General features: G+C 47.2%; 1 protein-coding gene across 4 annotated transcripts in view; it reads left to right on the top strand.

The window, feature by feature from the left end:
• The window catches only part of LOC119957314 (cytosolic purine 5'-nucleotidase-like), a 150444-nt gene that overhangs the window by 41212 nt on the left and 85976 nt on the right, over positions 1-23256 (top strand). For 2 of the 4 annotated variants that reach the window (XM_038785182.1, XM_038785180.1), the window contains exon 2: positions 5816-5912. The exons of 1 other annotated variant lie outside the window; for it this stretch is intronic. In XM_038785182.1, coding sequence (XP_038641110.1) covers positions 5896-5912 — 17 coding nt within the window. In that variant the 5' untranslated portion in view covers positions 5816-5895. Of the gene's footprint in view, positions 1-3377; positions 3416-5815; positions 5913-23256 lie in introns of all 4 variants that reach the window. One more of the 4 variants, XM_038785181.1, reaches the window with a different exon arrangement.

Below are 23256 nucleotides of genomic sequence, written 5' to 3'. Positions count from 1 at the left end.
AGCGTCAGGAAGCTTGTCGCAGTTCCCGCTCAGTACTGCACTGAGAAACCTTTCCATTAAATCGCGCCTGAGGTCCTGCTGCTCGATGCAGATGTGAGGTATTACCTGACACTTTTAAAATAAAGGCAGAAAACTGGTCACAAAAGTTTACAATCAAGACCAAAGGGATAAGAGAGCAGGGGAGAGGATCCAAGCACAAAGCTCTTTTAAAAGAGTGAGAAAAAGACCCTGAGTGCGACTCTCCGCCCCCCACGCCGGGTGGGAGAATAGCAGGAGGGCCTCCCGACATTTTTCACGCCCTCCCACTATTCTCTCCCCCCCACGCCCGACCCACGCTACAAATCGCCGCTCACCGTTTTTTACGGCGAGCGGCGGTTCTCCAAGGCCGATGGGCCGAGCAGCCGGGCCTTCACGCCGTTTCAACATGGCAGCAAACACACCTGCTCGCTGCTGTCGTTAAACGGGCGCCAGATGCCCGTTTGGGGCATCTGGGGGCCCGATTGGCACGGCAGTACCACGGCCGTGCCAAGGGAGGCATAGGCCCGCGATCGGTGGGTACCGATCGCGGGCCGTGCGTCCGTAACGGATGCACTCTTTTCCCTCTGCCGCCCCGCAAGATCAAGCCGCCACGTCTTGCGGGGCGGCGGAGGGAAAAGACGGCAACTGCGCTTGCGCGGGTTGGCGTTGTCATCGCTCCTAGCCCCGCCCGGGGGGAGGAGAATCGGCCCCGGAAGTGGGCGTGAAGGCTGCCGTGGGTCACGGCCTGTCCCACGACAGCCTTTACGATTCTCCGCATTCGCGGAGAATCTTGCCCCCTTTCTCTGCAATATTGGCACCCTGGCATAAAAATTGAGATGCAATTGAACAGATCTGTTTTCAAAAGTCCAGAAGAATTGCTCATGTAGGATTCAGAGCTGTGATCTGTGTTTAACCTGAGTTAACTGCATTCCAATCGTGCCTCTTCAGGCTTGAGTGATTTTGAAGTGCTGAGCTGGCAATTGACAGTGCTTAACTTACTTTGATGTGGATGATATTTGCAAACATTGTGATTTCAGCACTGTGAAGGTGAATGAAGCAAAGCTAACAGCAGTTTTGTAGAAGCTTTCAATCACAGCCCACCACCAGAAAGGAATGAATGGCTTGCAGCTAATGGATCTGAGAGGTTTAAACACAGGCCACAGCTCTTCTCTTTCCAGAAATGGACAGATGATGCTTCTAGTTTAAGTGTTACAACTGTCATTTTCTTTCACTGCCCCTGTCTGAACTGCTTTCGCTTCCAGACAGGGGTCTGTAGGAGGTCCCTCTGGGGGGGGGGGGGGGTCCCCCTATTTCAGGGTTCCCTTGGGAGGGGGGAGGGTTTGTTTAGTTTTTTTTATAAATGTTTTTTTATTGAGTTTTCATATTTTATATATGACAAATTACAAGTTATTAGAGAGAGAGAAAAAAAAAAGGAAAACACAAAAATTTAACATGAATATTTACAGGTAAGCATCTTCATAACAATAATTGTGGCCGCCCCCTTTAGCCAGCATACATATTTTACATTCCCCAATATGGCCGAGGCACGTGTTTACAGGCATTTATTTATAGTTTGGTTTTGGGCCTTGGCTTGCCATCAAACCCCCATACCGAGCCCGTAGCCCCCCCCCCCCCCCCCCCCCCCCCCCCCCGGCTACCTTCCCCCGATTCCCGCCCATTTTCCCCTGGTTCTTGGCCACCCGACTATTCTTCCTCATGTACGTTGGCCACAAACAGGTCCCGGAACAGTTGCATGAATGGCTCCCACGTTCTGTGGAAGCCGTCGTCCGACCCTCGGATGGCGAATTTGATTTTCTCCATTTGGAGAGATTCCGAGAGGTCGGACAGCCAGTCTGCAGCTCTGGGTGGTGCTGCTGACCGCCAGCCAAACAGGATTCTACGGCGGGCGATCAGGGAGGCAAAGGCAAGGGCGTCCGCCCTCCTCCCCAGGAATAGATCTGGCCAAATTGCTGCCGCAGTTGGTTCCAGGATTGGAGGGTGGCTGTCACCACTGGGCTGGTGGAGTGTTTTTTGGGTGGGGATGGGAGTGCTGCCGTGGCGAGGGCCCGGAGGGAGGTTCCCATGCAGGAGGCCTCCTCCGCACGCACCCACTCGGCTTCTGGCTCCTGGATCCATCCCCTTACTCGCTCGGCTGTTGCCGCCCAGTGGTAGAATTGTAGATTCGGGAGGGCTAGCCCCCCCCTGGATTTTGTTTTTTGTATGACTTTCTTTGGGATCCTAGCATTTTTACCCCCCCATACGAACGCCATGATATGTTTGTCCAGCGCTTTGAAAAAGGCCTTGGGGATGTAGATCGGAATGGATCTAAACAGGAAAAGGAACCTGGGCAGTACGTTCATTTTGATCATCTGGACTCTCCCCGCGAGGGAGAGCGGGAGTGTGTTCCATCTTTGCAGGTCCTTTTTAACTTCCTCCGTCAGGCTGGTGAGGTTCCATTTGTGGATCCCTTTCCAGTCATGGGCTATTTGGATCCCCAGGTAGCGGAATTTATTTCGGGCTTGTTTGAACGGCAGCCCCTTTAGTGCTGCCCACCCCCTTGCGGGTGTACTGGGAAGATCTCACTTTTGCTCATGTTGAGTTTGTAGCCCGAGAAGGCTCCAAACTCTTTCAGGAGCGCTATGATTCCGTCCATGCTGCTTTGTGGGTCCGAGATATAGAGGAGCAGATTCACCGCATAGAGTGAGACTCTGTGCTCTCTACCTCCCCTTCGGATCCCCCTCCAATTTTTTGCTGCCCTGAGCGCGATTGCTAGCGGTTCGATTGCTAGTGCGAACAGCAGCGGGGACAGTGGGCATCCTTGTCTAGTGCCCCTGTGCAGCTGGAAGTATTGGGAGTTGGTATTGTTGGTCCGTACACTCGCCATGGGAGCGTTGTATAGGAGCTTTACCCAAGCGGTGAACCCTGTTCCAAGCCCGAACCGCTCCAGTACCTCTATGAGGTATTTCCATTCGACTCTGTCGAAGGCCTTTTCTGCGTCCAGGGAGACGATCACCTCTTGTGTTCTCTCCCCGGAGGGGGTCATTATCACGTTCAGCAGGCGCCTGATGTTCGCGGTAAGCTGTCTACCTTTGACGAAGCCCGTCTGGACCTCTGTGACCACCTCAGGTACACAGTCTTCTAGCCTTTTGGCTAGGATTTTGGCCAGTATTTTGGCGTCTGCGTTCAGCAGAGATATGGGTCTGTATGACCCACATTCCGTTGGGTGTTTGTTTAGTTAAGGTGTCCCTGTGGGGGGTCCCTCTAGTTAGTCTTTCTTTTGCCTACCTTGAACTGCTAATCAACTAATGTAATTTTGTCTTTGTTTCCCACTTCTACTTTCATCACTCCTTGGCTCCCAGATTCCTGCAAACACTGCTGTTGAGCCAACTAGATAGAGGTAATCATTGATGGCCTGGGAATTTTTTTTTAAATTAAGGGGCAATTTAGTGTGGCCAATCCAGGTAACCTGCACATCTTTTTGGGTTGTGGGGGTGAGACCCACGCAGACATGTGGAGAATGGACAAACTCCACATGGACAGTGATTCAGGGGTGGGATCAAACCCGGGTCCTTGGCGCAATGAGGCAGCAGTGCTAACCACTGTATCACCGTGCTGGGTGGCCAGGGAAAATTATCCAGCTCATTTCTTTAGGCCCGTTTGTGCATGGGAGAACTCGGGTCCTCTTGGACAGTCGGACCTAAAGGGAGCAGCCTCATTTTGGATTTACCCGAATTGTCACTGATCCCCAAAAGCATTATTTTGCTAAATGCAACTTTCAACCATCAGTTGAAATGTGTTTTCTCCGATCATTTGTAGATTTGAGAATGCTGCAGACTAATTAGAGCCATGAAATTAGGCCACTTGATCAGATCGCAGGACTGCAATGTGCATGTGTGAAGTTGTATCTTCAGGACAGAAGGGAAGATAAAGAGAAGGAGTAGCTTCAAAGCCTCTAACTATTGCTTCGACTCACCAGGAGACCTTTGCCTGCTCATTTGGACAGCATTGCATTGCTGAAAGAGCCACTTAACTTTCAACTTGCTGGATCCACCTTCCACCGTCGTGCACTGACCAGTAAAAGGAGGTCAAACCAATTAACGGAGTCTGCACTGAAAAGGAGCCAAAAAGACCTCCGATTCCATCAGCTTTTCCCTGTAAAGTTTTCTGTGTGGGGTCCGGTCGAATTATTCAAGTGTTCAGTGACAAGCTCGACTGAGTGGCTTATCTCTGAGTCCCATGTGTGCAGCATTGATATCATTGTCACGTGTGCTGGCGTACCTAATTCCCTGGTAATAATTTTGCCAGAATACCGAGTTCTGGGTGCTGCATAGACTGTGGATTTACATTTTGACTTCATCTTTACCCAATTTACTTAATTGAATTCATAGCTTTGTCTCAGATGACACAGTATTGTTGAATTCTCATTATTTTGTCATTATTGTGCAAATTGTACAAATTAGCAATTTGTACTGTACTGGTGCAGAGTGTACTAACGTTTTGACACTAGAAAGGAAGGATAATGAGCAGCTTGTCATACACCAATCAGTCTATAGCGTCAAAACAAGAAGCCCAAATTGTTGATCCCAGCCCTGGGTCACTGTCTGTGTGGAGTTTGCACATTCTTCCTGTGTCTGCGTGGGTCTCACCCCCACAACCCAAAGATGCACATGGTAGGTGGATTGGCCACGCTAAATTGCCCCTTAATTGGAAAAAATAAGCCAAAACTGCCTGAATCACAGGATTGTTACAGTGCAGAAGGATCATGGATGGCCCACCTGTCTGCACCGGCTCTCCAAATGAGCACCATGAGCTCCCCTACCTTTTCCCCATATCCCTGCAGCATGAGCACCATGAGCTCCCCTACCTTTTCCCCATATCCCTGCAGCATGAGCACCATGAGCTCCCCTACCTTTTCCCCATATCCCTGCAGCATGAGCACCATGAGCTCCCCTACCTTTTCCCCATATCCCTGCAGCATGAGCACCATGAGCTCCCCTACCTTTTCCCCATATCCCTGCAGCATGTGAATTGGCAGTAGGAAGAAAAACTAACTGATCAGTGGAGAAATTCACAAGTTTGTAGAATTAATTGCACATTTCAGAACCTTGCTTTCCTTGTCAATGTGACCAGAGTAGACTTCTGTTGAATAGAAATGAGATGCATGTCAACCTTTTGATTGTATTAATAGAACATAGAACAGTACAGCACAGAACAGGCCCTTCGGCCCTCAATGTTGTGCCGAGCCATGATCACCCTACTCAAACCCACGTATCCACCCTATACCCGTAACCCAACAACCCCCCCCTTAACCTTACTTTTTATTAGGACACTACGTCAATTTAGCATGGCCAATCCACCTAACCCGCACATCTTTGGACTGTGGGAGGAAACCGGAGCACCCGGAGGAAACCCACGCACACACGGGGAGGACGTGCAGACTCCACACGGACAGTGACCCAGCCGGAAATCAAACCTGGGACCCTGGAGCTGTGAAGCATTTATGCTAACTACCATGCTACCCTGCTGCCCCAAATCTCGGGTTGTTGTGAATATTTACGATGTTTGCAGCTTTGTGAGAAGAGTTTGAGTTTGTTATGTGACAGAACTTGCATCTCATGGAGAATTTCCACTTTGAGGATCTGTGCTACATTTCTTCACTCTTCTGTCTGACACCAATAGTCTGGTCAAGCTTGGTTTCTTAGCTGACACTTGCACTCTGTGCACCATAGTTGCTAAGAAATAGGTTGTTCTTATTTACATTACAGTCTGCCAGTTTAAAATTATTTTCCCCTTTTAGGCTTCCCTGAGGGCACCTAGAATTACCAATCCAGAAAGCACACAATAATCTGTCTGATTCTGAACAGCCTGGTCTGAAACATGAGAAAGAAATCAAGGTAAAGGTGTGTGAATGTGTCTGGTTGGTTGTCAAAAACACAACCTTGTGTGATTTTTTTTTCTTCCCATCACTGTCTCAGCAAACTACCATTGCCTTGTGTCAGATTATCCATCTCGCTGACCTTGCTCTGAGTTTAGAACAAATATCCTCATTAAGCAGTGGATATGCATTAAAATTTATAATGGGGATTTATGATGATTGTTAATCTACAATCGGGATCTGATGATTGTTTTTTCCAAATGGCACATCTAAGTGTCCATATTATCGATGGAGTATGTGTGTTCCACAGTTTCTTACACACATAGACACACATAAAGAATAATAGATGGCAAAAATATAAACATAAACAAAATTGTTATCAATGGGTTGCCGATTAAAAGGCAGTAAAGGGTTTGAATGTTATATGGCATGTGGGGTGTTGGTGTGAGCATGTAGCAGAGAATTGGGACAATGTTGTTCACAGCTACCTCCAACTGTTAGTGCTGAGCAAATTTCTTTGCTCACAGAAAAACCTTGGGAAATTATATCAGTGATAGAAAGAACCATAGAAAGCACAGAGGGAGTCCGTTCGGCCTGTCTTGTCCATGCCAACCCAAAGACACTCAGGTGCCCTTTCAGCACTTAAGGTGAAGATCCAGGTACATTTTAAAAGAGTTTAGAGTTTCTGCCTCCACCAGCAACTCAGGCAGCAATTTCCAGACACCCACCACCCTCTGCACAAAAAATGTTTCCTCGTGTCCCCTCTAATCCTTCTTCCACTTAGGTTCAATCTGTGACACTTTGGTTCCCATTATGAAACCAACTTTGGGTCCAATTCGCCACATTACCATGTAACCCATGGGCTTTTACTTTTTTGGTCAATGCCATGTGTGACCTTGCCAAATGCCTTCCTAAAATCCATCTGTACGACATCCACTGCACTACACCTTCATCGATCCTCCTTGTCACTTTCTCAAAGAATTCAATCAAATTTCACCATCCCTTAACAAAGCCATGCTGACTATCCCTGACGAGTCCATGCCTTTCTAAGTGACAGTTTATCCAATCTCTCAGGATTGATTCTAACAATTTGCCCAACACCCAAGTTAGACTAATTGGCCTATAATTGTTGGCCATTTCCTTCACACACCTCTCAAGCAACGGAACCACATTTGCATTCCTCCAGTCCACTGGCACCTCCTCTGTGTCGAGCAAAGATTGGAAAATAATCCTCAGAACATCTGCTATTTCCCTCCTGACCTTGAACAACCTGGGAAACAATCGATCCAGCACTGACGACTTACCCACTTTCAAGGATCCCGACAACTCAAACACATCCTCTCTTGTTATAATTATTTCATCCAATATTTCACACTGCTCTTCTTGGATTACTATTTCCGCTGTCAGGAGCGCTCTTGTGAATCCCTTTAAATTTCTGACCTTTGGCTGTTATACATCCTGCACCTGCACATTGCTGGGGCCAACCTTTTCATTTGATAAAAAAAACTTTGATGTGCTATGACATCAGCGAAGACCCATTTTGACAGGCTTGGCAGCCAATCGGCTATCCTAGAATTTCGGGACAAACCCCTTTTGTCGATTACCATTGGTGGAACCCTTCAGAAGTTTCGAGAAAGACAGGCAGACTGGCTCTCAGGTTTCCGGTTTCGATTTTTGGGACTGAGCTGAAGAAGACAAAGTTCTCTCTCCCTGAAGCCGGAGAGTACAATGCCTTGATCCCTCTGATCTGTTTAAAAGACTGGTGAGCTGAATCTGATTTATCTCAACTGGTGGCCTGTGTCTTTATTTCTGCAGTCAGTCCAACCTGCAGAAAGAGGGGCTGTTTAAAAACCTATTTGAAATCCTCAGGTGAAAGATTCTAATATTGTTGCAGTGAGTCAGAGAATCAGTATGGTGGGGTCTTTCAATTGAAGGGGACTCCCCATAGAGAATTCTAAAGCCTGCATGTTCTAAGAACCGTTCAAAGAACCAAACCAACTGATGATTTTAACACTTCACGACCTTGGAAGACTGGCAGCTACAAAGACCACAACCTCAGCAACAAAGAACAATCTCACGCCCATCAACACTGCGTCATCCCCTTCCTTTGTGAACATAGAGACAAAATATTATTTTAAAACTCTTTCCATGTCCTCTGCATCTTCACACAAGTTCTTCATCTCTGAGAGATCTTACCTTTTCCCTAAGCTATCCTTTCGCTCTTTGTATACTGGTAAAACATCTTTGGCTTTTCCTTAATTTGCTTGCAATGTTTTTTCATGCCCTCTCTTTGATTTCCTCATTTCTTATTTTGCTCCTTGAGGCTATCTGCAGGTTTTTGGTCATTAGATTTCTTTTTCTCTTTAATCTTCCCATGTATTTTTCTAGACAACCACGGGGGTCCAGATTTGGCAGTATCATGCTTTTTTTTGCAGGGTTCATGTCTGCTTTGTATCTGAAGGATCTCACTTATGAATGCTTCCCACTGAGTTATCCTTTCGTAGTCTTGTCCAGTCCACCTGAGCCAAATCATTTCTTTTTTAAAATTTGCCTTCCCAGTTTAAAACGTTTACTCATGATTCATCTCTGTCCTTTTCTACAATAATACTAAATCAAATTGAATTGTGGTCACTATCCCCGATAAGGTTGCCCACTATCACATCACCTGCATGACCATCTTCATTTCTCAAGACTAAATCCAAAATTGTGACTCCTCTTGTTGGGCTTGCCACATATTGTCAAAGAAGCTATTCCTGCACTGAGCTGAGCCATGCTGTCCATGGTTTAAGCAAGACAGTTATCAGGTTTCCCTTAAACTAATGACGCTTTGTTGTACTGAAATCCTCCCACACGCCCTGAACTGCAATCCAACTGATTTTCTTCTTTCTTGATTTTAGAACTGGAAGGTCAAGTTGAAAATGGTACTGCTCTCATTCATGTGCAGCTTCCAATCCCTCCCTGTCATCCACCAAGTCCCTCCCATCCTTCTCCATTCTCACCACCTCCTAATTCCACTTCCTCTGATCACGATCCGACCCATAAACCCATCATAATCCATGTTGGTGTTCCTGTCCTCCTCCTGAACCCTTCCATGATGTCCCAGACCCTTTATTGACCTGACCTCTCCCCTTCTTGAGAACCCTGACACTCTGGGCTGCCCCCCCCCCCCCCCCCCCCCCCCCCATGATACTTCCCAGCTTACAGGATGTAGATGCCTCCCATAATTGTGACTGCCATCTGTTTGACAGTACAATGTTTCAACCCCAAGACCAAATTCTTTAGGTCACTGAACACCCTGAACACTATACTGCACTGCCCAAAGAGACCTGCACCCACCCAAGAGATGCAGAGCCCTCTAATATGGCCCTTAGAGCCGAGGATAATCTGTTCAGTTTGTCCCTGACAGCATGGCCTCAGCACCAGGACAGCCTTTCAGAATTCCACTCAGCTCCTTCACCTCCCACCAGTTCTATCTCCATCTTCCCACTTCAAAGAACAAAGAAAAGTACAGCACAGGCCCTCCAAGCCTGCGCCGACAATGCTGCACGTCTAAACTAAAATCTTCTACACTTCCTGGGTCCGTATCCCTCCTTTCCCATCCAATTCATGTATTTGTCAAGATGCCCCTTAAATGCCACTATCATCCCTGCTTCCACCACCTCCTCCTGCAGCGAGTTCTAGGCACCTACTACCCTCTGTGATAAAAACCTGCTTTGTACATCTCCTCTAAATCTTGCCCCTCGCACCTTAAACCGATGCCCTCTAGTAATTGACCCATTTACCCTGGGAAAAAGCCTCTGACTATCCACCCTGTCTATGCCCCTCATAATTTTGTAGACCTCTATCAGGTCACCCCTCAACCTCCGTCATTCCAGTGAGAACAAACCGAGTTCATTCAACCACTCCTCATAGCTAATGCCCTCCATACCAGGCAACATCCTGGTAAATCTCTCTAAAGCCTCCACATCCTTCTGGTAGTATGGCGACCAGAATTGAACACTATACTCCAAGTGTGGCCTGACTAAGGTCCTGTACAGCTGCAACATGACTTGCCAATTCTTATACTCAATGCCCCGGCCAATGAAGGCAAGCATGCCTTGTGCCTTCTTGACTACCTTCTCCGCCTGTGTTGCCCCTTTCAGTGACATGTGGATCTTTATACCAAGATCTCTCCGACTGTCAATACCCTTGAAGGTTCTACCATTCACTGTATATTCCCTACCTGCATTAGACCTTCCAAAATGCCTCACATTTGTCCGGATTAAACTCCATCTGCCATCTCTCTGCCCAAGTCTCCAAACAATCTAAATCCTGCTGTATCCTCTGACAGTCCTCATCGCTATCCGCAATTCCACCAACCTTTGTGTTGTCTGCAAACTTACTAATCAGACCAGTTACATTTTCCTCCAAATTATTTATATATACTGCGAACAGCAAAGGTCCCAGTACTGATCCCTGCGGAACACCACTAGTCACAGCCCTCCAATTAGAAAAGCACCCTTCCATTGCTACTCTCAGCCTTCTACGACCTAGCGAGTTCTGTATCCATCTTGCCAGCTCACCCCTGATCCCGTGTGACTTCACCTTTTGTGCCAGTCTACCATGAGAGACCTTGTCAAGGCCTTACTGAAGTTCATATAGACAACATCCACTGCCCTACCTGCATCAATCATCTTTGTGACCTTGACGAAAAACTCTATCAAGTTAGTATGTTCCTCCCATGTTCCTCTCCACTCCGGCTTCTATCTTCCCCCTCCTCTCTGGTCTTGCCTCCTGTGCCAAGCCTCAGTACAGCTTCTGATACAAGCACCCAAAATCTCCCATCGACTTTCTTAACGATAGACAAAAGCAGCATGGACATATCTCAAAGTTGTTGATGAACTTAAACTCACCAGGTGTATGTCACTTACATCCAGTCAGGAAACAGACTTTTAATTATCCACTGCTGAATTTGGAGGGGGAATGGAATTCTGGTGAATTGGCTTTTTAAATGAGAATTCATGGGCTGCAAATTCATGCTAATGTAGTTCCTGGAACAGATCAGCAGATACTGCTCAAAATCGGAAGAATAAACCATCAAAATCGAAAAAACAAATTCCAAGCTGATTTCCTGCCAGGGGGACTTGTGCAATCACAGACATGACAACTCAGCATCTTCAGTCATCTGGAGCAGGCAATTGTGAAGATTGACAATCCTCTGAGTGAAACAAATTCTTCTCAGATTAGTCCAAAATGGTCTTGTCCTGAGATACCAACCTTTAGTTCTCGACTCCAATCAGAGGAAACATCCTCTCAGTCTCTGCCCTGTCAGGACCTCTCAGAATTTAATTTCTTTCAGTGAAATCACCTCTCATCCTTCTAAACACCACAGTGGATAGACTCAACCCATTCAATCTCTCAGGATGACTCTTGTGAATTGGTGACAGGGTTTATCCACTTGGTGGCAGCAGATCACCCAAACCTCTGAGAAGATTGAATAATTTTGAGATAAGAAGGTACGAGCAGTGACATTTTCCTTGCCGTGCTCGTCGCCAGGATCATCCAGTACCACCATCAGTCAATAGACTTGTGGCTGGGCCACCAAGGCACCCATGATAGACTGGAAAATACTGGTCTGAGGTGCACAAACTGGGACGTGTAGACTGCAGAGACAAAACTGCACTTAAGGAAGTTTGTTTATGTCACTTGTGTATGCATAAGGGTTGAGGTGTCTGTCTTACTTTTTGTTTTGCTTTGTTCAGAAATATATTCATACCATTTTGTAAAATACATTGCAGAACAGTTAAAATTTTGCATTATCTGAAGTGCAGCACTGTTCAATCTTTCTCAGGTTAAGTACACAACAGTATGAAGTGCCTCACTGCATTTATATTTGCATGTTATACATAATGATTCATTTACATTTCATGTCAGACATTGTGTGGGGCTTCCCACAGCTTCCAGCCCCTAGGGGTGCTATGGGGGCACGCTCTCGGTCTTACTGTATGCGTCAAATCAACAAGCTGCCCAAATTTTACTGTTGGTTTAATTCACATTTACAACTTCTAATCAATGTTCGTCTTTATAGTTGTCAAACAAACATTTATACTTCATTAACCTGGGTGTATCAGTTACTCCTACGTGTAAATATTTGTCTCCAATTGTGTCAGCCTATTGGACTCTGTGATTTTCTTTGCCATTCGCTTAGTCACATCATGACGAATTCCTCTGAGACTTCCAATCATAAAGTAGTACAAGAAAACCATTCGACCCATTGAGCTGCACCACCTCTTTCAAAAATCAGCTGTGTTGGATATGCTCCCTGCTCTATTTTTTCAAATCCCTGCCATTCCCCCCGCCCCTCCTATATTTATCCAATTCCCTTTTGGAGGCTATTGCTGAATCTGAATCCACCACCCTAGTGCTGTTTGTAAAATTCTCACACGTTTCGACCAGTTCATTACTCAAACGCTTTACCCAAATGTCCTCATTGGCGAGGTGAATAAATGACAAGTACAAGTTTACAATGTAACCGAGTTTATTATCAAACACAGTATAAACCAGTTACCCCCTTAAATTATTCCAACTGCAACAATCCCAAGATTCTTAATACTACCCTTGGCGTTGTGCTCAATTGAGCTGTGGCCCCAATTCTCTGAGTCTCGGTTGTCTTAGAGACTCCATCCGCTAAGGAGGGTCTCACACACTACTTCCTTCTGCCCTCTGGTCCACCTCAAACTTGTCTGTTGCGTCTGTTCCAAGTCTTCGCTGGGGAGGGTCTCTGGAGGCCTCTTCCTTATACCCCTCTTCACATCCTTCGAGAAGCATATCTGGCCCTCTTGGGACTGGTGTCGTAACACCCAAGGGAGTTGCCGATTGCAACTTGACTGGACACTAGGAACCCACTCCCAGGGGACCATCTTCAGGCATGTTGTCCCCACGTATCCTAACTCCACATATGGTAACGGCGGGAAATCTGGGTGCCAGAAAGTCTAGCTTCATCACGACAATCCACAACAATCAATCCATTTGAATGGGTCTGATTATCTCTTTATGTCCTGTTAACAGGGCAGGCCTAGACTTGTCCTGACTGTCTGTCTCTGCTCAGTGTTTCCCAACTTGGCTATTCGAATTCCCACCAGGCCTGCCTGTGTGGCTGTGATTTAAAATGTCCAATTCATAGAATCCCCACAGTACAAACGGAGGCCATTCAGCCCATCGAGTCTGCACCAATCCTCCGATTAAGCACTCTACCTAGGCCCACTTCCCAGCCCATCCCTGCAACCTCCAAAACCCCACCAACCGTTGGACGCTGAGGGGCAATTTATCATGGCCAATGAACCTAACCTGTATTTTTGGAAAGTGGGAGGAAACTGGAGCATCTGGAGGAAACCCATGCAGACACAGGGAGAAAGTGTAAACTCCACATAGTCACCTGAGGTCAGAATCGAACCTGGATCCCTGGTGTTGTGAGGTAGCAGCTAACTACACTATTGTCCTTAATTTATAATGTCCGATCATATATCGGGCCAAAATTCAGGCCGCTGTCCATTTTACCACAATAGGCAGTGTATTTCAGATGCTCACCCATCATCATTTCCTCTTCTCTTTGTCCCTCAGCTTATTCTTTATTTTAATCAGTGTCTGCCCTTCTGTGTAATCAGTTTGTTATTCGGTATCTTCCTTCCTTCCCTCACTGTCTCCATCTCTCTCAGTCTGGCATTCTGTGCAAGTAAACTGCAGTCTGTATTTCTGGGGTCAAACTCCAAGCCGTTGATTAGTCAGAAAGCCACGTCATTGAGCAAGGTCGCTGCATCAGTGCAGCAGTACTCTGTATAATAAAAGATGTACACAGAATAAGGCCAGTGGGAAGAAAAACAAGAACTCAGCTAACATGGCTGCAGTTTTTTGCAGCAAGAATGTGGATAAATAGTGTTTTGAAATCTCAGCAATGATTTGATTCACCTGCACCCATGGCTGACGTAGTCCATGTCATTGTAACTGTAACTCTGCTTTGATTACCCTTTTGGTTTCAGTGCTATTTTATTTTCAACAGGAAGTTTAGATTGGTGCATGAGTCATTACACCTGAAGTGCTAAAACAACTGTGACTTTAGTTTAATGAAGGAAAATATCCCAAAGGCTTTTCACAGGAGCATAATCAGACTAAGTTGATAATAAACCCAAAGCAGGAAGTAATAGGACAGGTGATCTTTAAAAATTCTTTCTTGGGATATGAACATCATTAGCAAGGCCAACATAGATTACCCATCCTTAAATGCCCGTGAAAAGGAGGTGGTGAGCTGCGTTCCTGCCCCCATCATTGCCTAAGCAAACAAGTCTGATTACCAGTCTCTCTGACCGTACTGTGAGTTTGGAGCAAATATTCTCATTGATAAAAGGATATGCATGAACATTTATAATAGGGCTCTATTATGATTGTTAATCTATAATAGGGATCTATGATGATTGTTTTTCCCAGATGCACATTTAAGTGTCTATATTATAAATACAGTGGGCGGGATTCTCCAGAGGCCGAAATCAGGAAAGGTGATTGGGCGGAAAATTGGTTGTGACGCCGCAATCTTGGCGGGTGCCGACTTCATACCAAACAGCAATTCTCTGGTGCCTCAACAGCAGCCTCAATGCAGTCCACTCTGTACGTAAATAAATGTCATTTGCATATCATTAGCGGACCTGACCCAGCATCCTTCAGTGTCTCCGCAATGCTCAGCTTCTACCGGTGGGTGGGAATTCCCAACGGCGAGATTCACTTTTCCTTTTAAAACTCGGGAAACAGATGCAGTGGCTGATGAGGGAGAGAGAGGAGGTAGGACATGCAGAGGCGTGACCGTGGACAGCCTGTCCTGACATTGGCCAGGCTGGCGGGGGGTTGGGGGGGGGGGGGTCTGTGGTGATCACAAGTTAACTAGATGCAATACAACTGAGCAAACACTAGAGGGAGCACGGGAGAGCCATATAAATAGACCGGGACAGGAAGTGAGGACACACTTCACAGAAGGCAGAACTCGTAGCAGGGCACAGACACACCAGCTAGTAGCACTTGAGGTAGCCGTAGGTAAAGCTCTGAAGAGAGAACAAATTCACAATAAAGCATCTTCTCCACATTTGAGACTACGAGCTTTATTAAGACACGAGGAACAACACATGGTACCCAGGAGTGGCTTCAGACGCTTACTACAGGACAACTCAGTGGCAGACACAGAAAGAACAAAATGGCATGGAAATCTCCTACTGGACATTCGACTTGGGAAGACATCGCTGATGGGAGGATGTGCCTTGGATACCCACTTCAGCTGGACACGACTGGAAATGTAAGAAGTGTCTGGAAAATGTTTAAACAATGGTTCGATTTCGGTATCATAGCATATGATGCAGCAGCAGCCTCAGACGAAATTAAAATAGCAATACTCATTGAAGGACATGAAGCTAGGAAAGTTTATAATGGATTTAAATACTCAAAAGGTGAAGACAGAAACAGCTTACAAACAATACTAAACAAATTTGAAGAGTACTGTAAGGAATTTGAACAGCAAGGCATGCTCAGAGGCCAAACTGCACAGAGACTGAGTGATGCAAAACTTAAAAAATCACGAAAAGAACAAGAAATGACGGAAACTTGGATAGAAGAGGGGCAGAAATGGTTGTTGGAGGTCCCTGGTTATAGATGTTTCAACAAGATTAGGGAGGATGGTAAAAGAGGTGGGGGGGTGGCATTGTTAATTAGAGATAGTATAACAGCTGCAGAAAGGCAGTTCGAGGGGGATCTGCCTACTGAGGTAATATGGGTTGAAGTTAGAAATAGGAAAGGAGCAGTCACCTTGTTGGGAGTGTTCTATAGGCCCCCCAATAGCAGCAGAGATGTGGAGGAACAGATTGGGAAACAGATTCTGGAAAGGTGCAGAAGTCACAGGGTAGTAGTCATGGGCGACTTCAACTTCCCAAACATTGAGTGGAAACTCTTTAGATCAAATAGTTTGGATGGGGCAGTGTTTGTGCAGTGTGTCCAGGAAGCTTTTCTAACACAGTATGTAGATTGTCCGACCAGAGGGGAGGCCATATTGGATTTAGTACTTGGTAATGAACCAGGGCAGGTGATAGATTTGTTAGTGGGGGAGCATTTTGGAGGTAGTGACCACAATTCTGTGACTTTCACTTTAGTAATGGAGAGGGATAGGTGCGAGCAACAGGGCAAGGTTTATAATTGGGGGAAGGGTAAATACAATGCTGTCAGACAAGAATTGAAGTGCAGAAGTTGGGAACATAGGCTGTCAGGGAAGGACACAAGTGAAATGTGGAACTTGTTCAGGGATCAGGTACTGCGTGTCTTTGATATGTATGTCCCTGTCAGGCAGGGAAGAGATGGTCGAGTGAGGGAACCATGGTTGACAAGAGAGGTTGAATGTCTTGTTAAGAGGAAGAAGGAGACTTATGTAAGGCTGAAGAAACAAGGTTCAGACAGGGCGCTGGAGGGATACAAGATAGCCAGGAGGGAACTGAAGAAAGGGATTAGGAGAGCTAAGAGAGGGCATGAAAAATCTTTGGCGGGTAGGATCAAGGAAAACCCCAAGGCCTTTTACACATACGTGAGAAATATGAGAATGACTAGAGTGAGAGTAGGTCCGATTAAGGACAGTAGCGGGAGATTGTGTATTGAGTCTGAAGAGATAGGAGAGGTCTTGAACAAGTATTTTTCTTCAGTATTTACAAATGAGAGGGGCCATATTGTTGGAGAGGACAGCGTGAAGCAGACTGATAAGCTTGAGGAGATACTTGTCAGGAAGGAAGATGAGTTGCGCGTTTTGAAAAACTTGAGGATAGACAAGTCCCCCGGGCCTGACGGGATATATCCAAGGATTCTATGGGAAGCAAGAAATGAAATTGCAGAGCCGTTGGCAATGATCTTTTCGCCCTCGCTGTCAACAGGGGTGGTACCAGAGGATTGGAGAGTGGCGAATGTCGTGCCCCTGTTCAAAAAAGGGAATAGGGATAACCCTGGGAATTATAGGCCAGTTAGTCTTACTTCGGTGGTAGGCAAAGTAATGGAAAGGGTACTGAGGGATAGGATTTCTGAGCATCTGGAAAGGCATTGCTTGATTAGGGATAGTCAGCACGGATTTGTGAGGGGTAGGTCTTGCCTTACAAGTCTTATTGAATTCTTTGAGGAGGTGACCAAGCATGTGGATGAAGGTAAAGCAGTGGATGTAGTGTACATGGATTTTAGTAAGGCATTTGATAAGGTTCCCCATGGTAGGCTTATGCAGAAAGTAAGGAGGCATGGGATAGTGGGAAATTTGGCCAGTTGGATAACAAACTGGCTAACCGATAGAAGAGAGAGAGTTGTGGTGGATGGCAAATATTCAGCCTGGAGCCCAGTTATCAGTGGCGTACCGCAGGGATCAGTTCTGGGTCCTCTGCTGTTTGTGATTTTCATTAACGACTTGGATGAGGGAGTTGAAGGGTGGGTCAGTAAATTTGCAGATGATACGAAGATTGGTGGAGTTGTGGATAGTGAGGAGGGCTGTTGTCGGCTTCAAAGAGACATAGATAGAATGCAGAGCTGGGCTGAGAAGTGGCAGATGGAGTTTAACCCTGACAAGTGTGAGGTTGTCCATTTTGGAAGGACAAATCTGAATGCGGAATACAGGGTTAATGGTAGGGTTCTTGGCAATGTGGAGGAGCAGAGAGATCTTGGGGTCTATGTTCATTGTTCTTTGAAAGTTGCCACTCAAGTGGATAGAGCTGTGAAGAAGGCCTATGGTGTGCTAGCGTTCATTAGCAGAGGGATTGAATTTAAGAGCCGTGAGGTGATGATGCAGCTGTACAAAACCTTGGTCAGGCCACATTTGGAGTACTGTGTGCAGTTCTGGTCACCTCATTTTAGGAAGGATGTGGAAGCTTTGGAAAAGGTGCAGAGGAGATTTACCAGGATGTTGCCTGGAATGGAGAGTAGGTCATACGAGGAAAGATTGAGGGTGCTGGGCCTTTTCTCATTGGAACGGAGAAGGATGAGGGGCGACTTGATAGAGGTTTATAAGATGATCAGGGGAATAGATAGAGTAGATAGTCAGAGACTTTTTCCCCGGGTGGAACACACCATTACAAGGGGACATAAATTTAAGATAAATGGTGGAAGATATAGAGGGGATGTCAGAGGTAGGTTCTTTACCCAGAGAGTAGTGGGGGCATGGAATGCACTGCCTGTGGTAGTAGTTGAGTCGGAAAATTTATGGACCTTCAAACGGCTATTGGATAGGTACTTGGATTAGGGTAGAATAAGGGAGTGTAGGTTAACTTCTTAAGGGCAGCACGGTAGCATTGTGGATAGCACAATTGCTTCACAGCTCCAGGGTCCCAAGTTCGATTTCGACTTGGGTCACTGTCTGTGTGGAGTCTGCACATCCTCCCCGTGACTGCGTGGGTTTCCTCCGGGTACTCCGGTTTCCTCCCACAGTCCAAAGATGTGCAGGTTGGGTGGATTGGCCATGACAAATTGTCCAAAATTCTATGATTAACCTAGGACAAAAGTTCGGCGCAACATCGTGGGCCGAAGGGCCTGTTCTGTGCTGTATTTCTCTATCTCTATCTAAATCGCGAATGAAAAGTACAGATCAAAAAGAAGAAATAACATGAATTTTTCACAAAGCCAAAACGCTGAAATCCAGTCCAGATCGGAAAGAAAAGGTAACTTACAACTTTTAGGAAAAAAAACGCTGAAATCCGCGAAAAAATGGCGTCGGAGCACATTTTGCAGTCTCGGGCAAGCAAAAAAACTACAAATTGCGTCTGCGCATGCGCCGGAACCGGAAGCTGCGCATGCGCAGTTGAAAAAAGGTCGCGTTGCCGATCGTTATGCGCATGCGCAAGCCGCGCTTGCGCAGTCTAAAAAAATTTGGTCGCGGATCGTTATGCGCATGCGCAAGCCGCGCATGCGCAATGGACACAAAACCGCACAGTGAAGGAGGAAGGCCGATTTGCGCATGCGCAATTCATTCCTACGCGTGACGTCATGACGTCTGAGCATCCCGACCACGCCTACTTAAAAGGGAAATGCCCGAAAATTGAAAACAAGACACTTAAAGTGGTAAAAGCAAATTTTCTTGCCTCAGAACACAGAAAAACGCCTGAATTTAAACCAGCAGTTAAAAATAACTCGCACAACACCCCGGAAAAAGCAGTCTGCACCACCCAAAGTGAAGAGAACAAAAAGAATTCCGAAACAACAAAAGATGATTTGTTTTTCGAAGATTACCTCTCAGACATGGCTGAGTCAGTCGGATATGCTTATCACAGCATCAGCGACACGGTCGCAAAGTACAACACGAACCAACTCGTGGTAGATGAATCCAACCAAGATGATTTGGTTTTCAAAGAATACTACTCAGACATGGCTGAGTCAGTCGGATATGCTTATCACAGCATCAGCGACACGGTCGCAAAGTTCAACACGAACCAACTCGTTGTAGAAGAAGTCAACCAAGATGATTTGGGTTTCAAAGAATACTACTCAGAGATGGCTGAGTTATTTGGATATGCTGATCACAGCATCAGCGACACCGTTGCAAAGCTCATCACGAATCTACTCGTGGTAGATGAATCCAACACCATGATGCCATGGCAGCTTGTCGATACATTGGATGACAGCAATACCCAAGACGAAGACGACACCACACAGAGAGCACAGAAAGACTCCACAGAGCGAGCGATGACAGGCTCCACAGTGCGAGTGATGAAAGACTCCAACAGGGATGCAAGCAAACACTCCCTGGCGAACACCATGCATGAACAAGACCATGAAGGTAAACCCGCTGTATCTGAGCAACCGCAAGCAGACTATGAAAGTCTACCAAGCTCACATGAACAAGAAGAAGACAACGTACATCTAACCACTGACACCATGCATGAACAAGACCATGAAGGTCAACCCGCCGTATCTGAGCAACCACAAGCAGACTATGAAAGTCTAACAAGCTCACATGAACAAGAAGAAGACAATGTACCTCTACCTACTGCATGCGAAAACAGTGACAAGGTGATCACACTCGACGTACAGGATCACAGCGAGACTGACAGTTCTCAGCTTGTCTGTACAGAAGCACAGAGTCGGGCCACCCAACAGTCCAGAGAGACAACATCAACAGAAATCATGAAGATTTTAACTCCGGAAGCGGAGCACCAAGAATCCAGAGACACCGCGTCAAATGAAATCGAGAAGAATTTGACTCCAGAAGAGGAGCACCAAGAAAGCAAAGATGAGGAATCAAATCCTCCACAAATGATTGATGTCACGAGCACCGATGCAACATCAGATCATTCTCACCATTCTCAAGACGAAATGTTCAATGACTCAAATTATCCACACGGGACACTCATAGAGCATAACAAGAAAAACAATAATAATCGCAAGAAGCACAGCAGAGACGAAAACAACAAAGTCAGGAACGACAGAAACAACAGCAATGAAACAACGACTTGTACACAATGGTACTACTCGGCACATGAAGGACAATGCCACAGCACACTGCAAAGCGATGACAAGACTACAAACATGCCATGGGATGACAACGAATCGCACAAACTCACATCTGCTCTAGAACGAGCAAGCACACCAGCATCCAAGGCGGATGAGATAATAAATCAATACCACAAGCACAGAAAAAAGTCCATGCCAGTCAACATCAGTGATGTGACCATGCAAACACCTCGGGATGACGCATTGGGTACTTAAAATAACAAGGAACACCAACAACATTCACAACGGAGCTGCAATATCAATATCACCACGTCATCAACAACAAAAAGAAAAAAAAAAACAAATTCATCAAGTTTGGACTCATAAATGTTTTATTAAGATTGGACTCATAAATACATTGGCTTTGTAAAAATATGCAATAGCACCATCACTTGTATAGATACGCATATCATAAGTAACTGTTTTGTATCATTTTCTTTAACGATGTACAGACAATATGTAAAGAGAAAAAGGGGGATGTGGTGATCGTAGATTGACTAGATACAATACAATTGAGCAATCACTAGAGGGAGAGCTATAAATACACCGGGACAGGATGTACAATTTTCTTTAACGATGTACAGAAAATATGTAAAGAGAAAAAGGGGATGTGGTGATCACAAGTTAACTAGATGCAATACAACTGAGCAAACACTAGAGGGAGCACGGGAGAGCCATATAAATAGACCGGGACAGGAAGTGAGGACACACTTCACAGAAGGCAGAACACGTAGCAGGGCTCAGACACACCAGCTAGTAGCACTTGAAGTAGCCGTAGGTAAAGCTCTGAAGAGAGAACGAATTCACAATAAAGCATCTTCTCCACATTTGAGACTACGAGCTTTATTAAGACACGAGGAACAACACAGGGTCTTTCGGACTGGAGCAGCATCCAGGCATGTACCGCCATGGCCTGCAAGGCAGCCATCTTACGCATCTCCCAGGCCACCCGTCATTCGGCAGAGTGCCCCTGCCGTATGGGTCCCACGCACCCCACCCTCCACCATACCATCCCCCCACAACCTGCAGCACGCAGCCCACCCAAGGGCAACATCCACCACAAGGGGCTGCCGGAGGGAACGCCGAGCGTACCGCTGACAAGGGCTCCATCACCTCCCTCGGGGTGCCCGGTGATCCCTGGGCTACTTTATGGGATGGGGGTGGGGCAGAGCTATCCCCTGAGGCTCCCCTGCCACCTGGTGCTGCCGGTCCTGGAGTCCCGCTCTTGTCTCGACCAGGGTCTGCATGCTCATGTCCATGGAGCACAGGGAGTAGACGACCCCCGTCTGGGATTGCGCCACATCACCCAGTGACTGTGCCACGACCTTCTGGGTGTGAGCCACATCAGTCAGTGACTGTGCCATCTCCATTTGTGACGTGGCCACTTCCCTCTGTGTCTGCGCCATGCTGACCAGTGCGTGTGCAATTCTGCCGACGCTCTCAGCTATGGTCCGTTGTGATTGGGCCATGCTCGGGATTGCCGCTGCAATGTCCAAGTCTGTGAGAGGGCAGCCCTGTTCTAGCCCTCGGCCACCGCCTGCACAGATTGACCCATGGCCGAATCCTTCGTCTCCCACCACGGACGCCACCCTTGCGGTGTTGGAATGGGTGGCAAGCATGGACTCCTCCAACTGTACCTGTGGTTGCTGGATGTTCGACAACAAACCCTCATGTAGTTCCATGTTCTGCGACTGCATCTCCACTATCGATGGGACTGTCCGTTCCAGAAGCCCAAAAACCAATTGGATAGCAGCAAGTCACTGGGGTTGGCCTGCATTCCGACCGTCCGCCCCCTCGGGGGTTCCTTCCTCCACCTGCTGCACCAGAGCATGTGTATGGTGCGCACCAGATAGTGCACTTCACTAAAGTGCCCAGCCCAGGTGTGTGTCTCTGGGATAGTATAGGGTGTTGGAGACAGCTGTGACTGGAAGTCAGTGTCATCCCCAGAGAGGCGCTGTCTCGGGAGGCGGGTCGAGGGCTCCCGTCCGTGTTGGCCTCGTCCTCGTCGCTGGTCAAACGCCAAAAAGGGCCCGCCCATCACCAGCAGCTCCTGCAAGACACAAGACAAGACGCATAACCTCACCGCGAGTTATGGGTAGTGGTGGGATGGGGTGGGGGGGCTGAGATGGGGAGCGGGTGTTGGTCAATCTCAGGGCCATGGGTCTTGCTGCCATCTTGTTGGTTGGGATGATGTGCGAAGGGAGTGAAGTGTGTATATGCGGCTGTAGCTTGTCAGCCGCCTAAGTGTCAATCCCGAACCTGGCAAATCTGGCACCGTTTCCAATTGGAATCGATTGTTCAAAAGGCCACAGATTCACCACTTTTCTGGTGGCTAGCAGGCAGCCGTCATACAGCCTTCAGCTCCAGCTGCCGATACGGCCCCCAGCACTTCTGGTTCAGAGGCAGTGCATGTGCACGTCGGCGGCCTCCAGCAGCCGTGCTGTGCTCCATGGTGGACTCAGCCCACAGACCTGGACCGACAAAATAGTTCCATGCATCGGCCGCTCGCGTGCCCCCGACTGCCCGCACACATTGCCCCCAGCTTCGAATGAAGCCCCCCTCCTGCCTGCCAATCGGCCCTCCCCTGACTATGGCGGCCCCAGACTGAGTCCACAGCCGCCATGCGCGGATCCCGGAGGCTGGGACCATGAGAGGAATTTGGCCGGTCGGGGACGGAGCATTGCGGGGCGGGCCTCAGGCAATGGCCTGAGGTGGTGAAAACCCGGCGCAGCATACTCCATTTTCGGGGGAGAGGCAGAGAATTTAAAAATCGGCCCTGCTTCCAATTCGCCGCCAAAGCGGATTCGATTTCGGCGTCGGGGAGTGGAGACTCCAACCCGCAGAGTTCATTT

Source organism: Scyliorhinus canicula, chromosome 26 (genome assembly GCF_902713615.1).
Source record: "Scyliorhinus canicula chromosome 26, sScyCan1.1, whole genome shotgun sequence".
NCBI lineage: Eukaryota > Metazoa > Chordata > Chondrichthyes > Carcharhiniformes > Scyliorhinidae > Scyliorhinus > Scyliorhinus canicula.
This window is presented reverse-complemented; position numbering and strand designations above follow the sequence as displayed.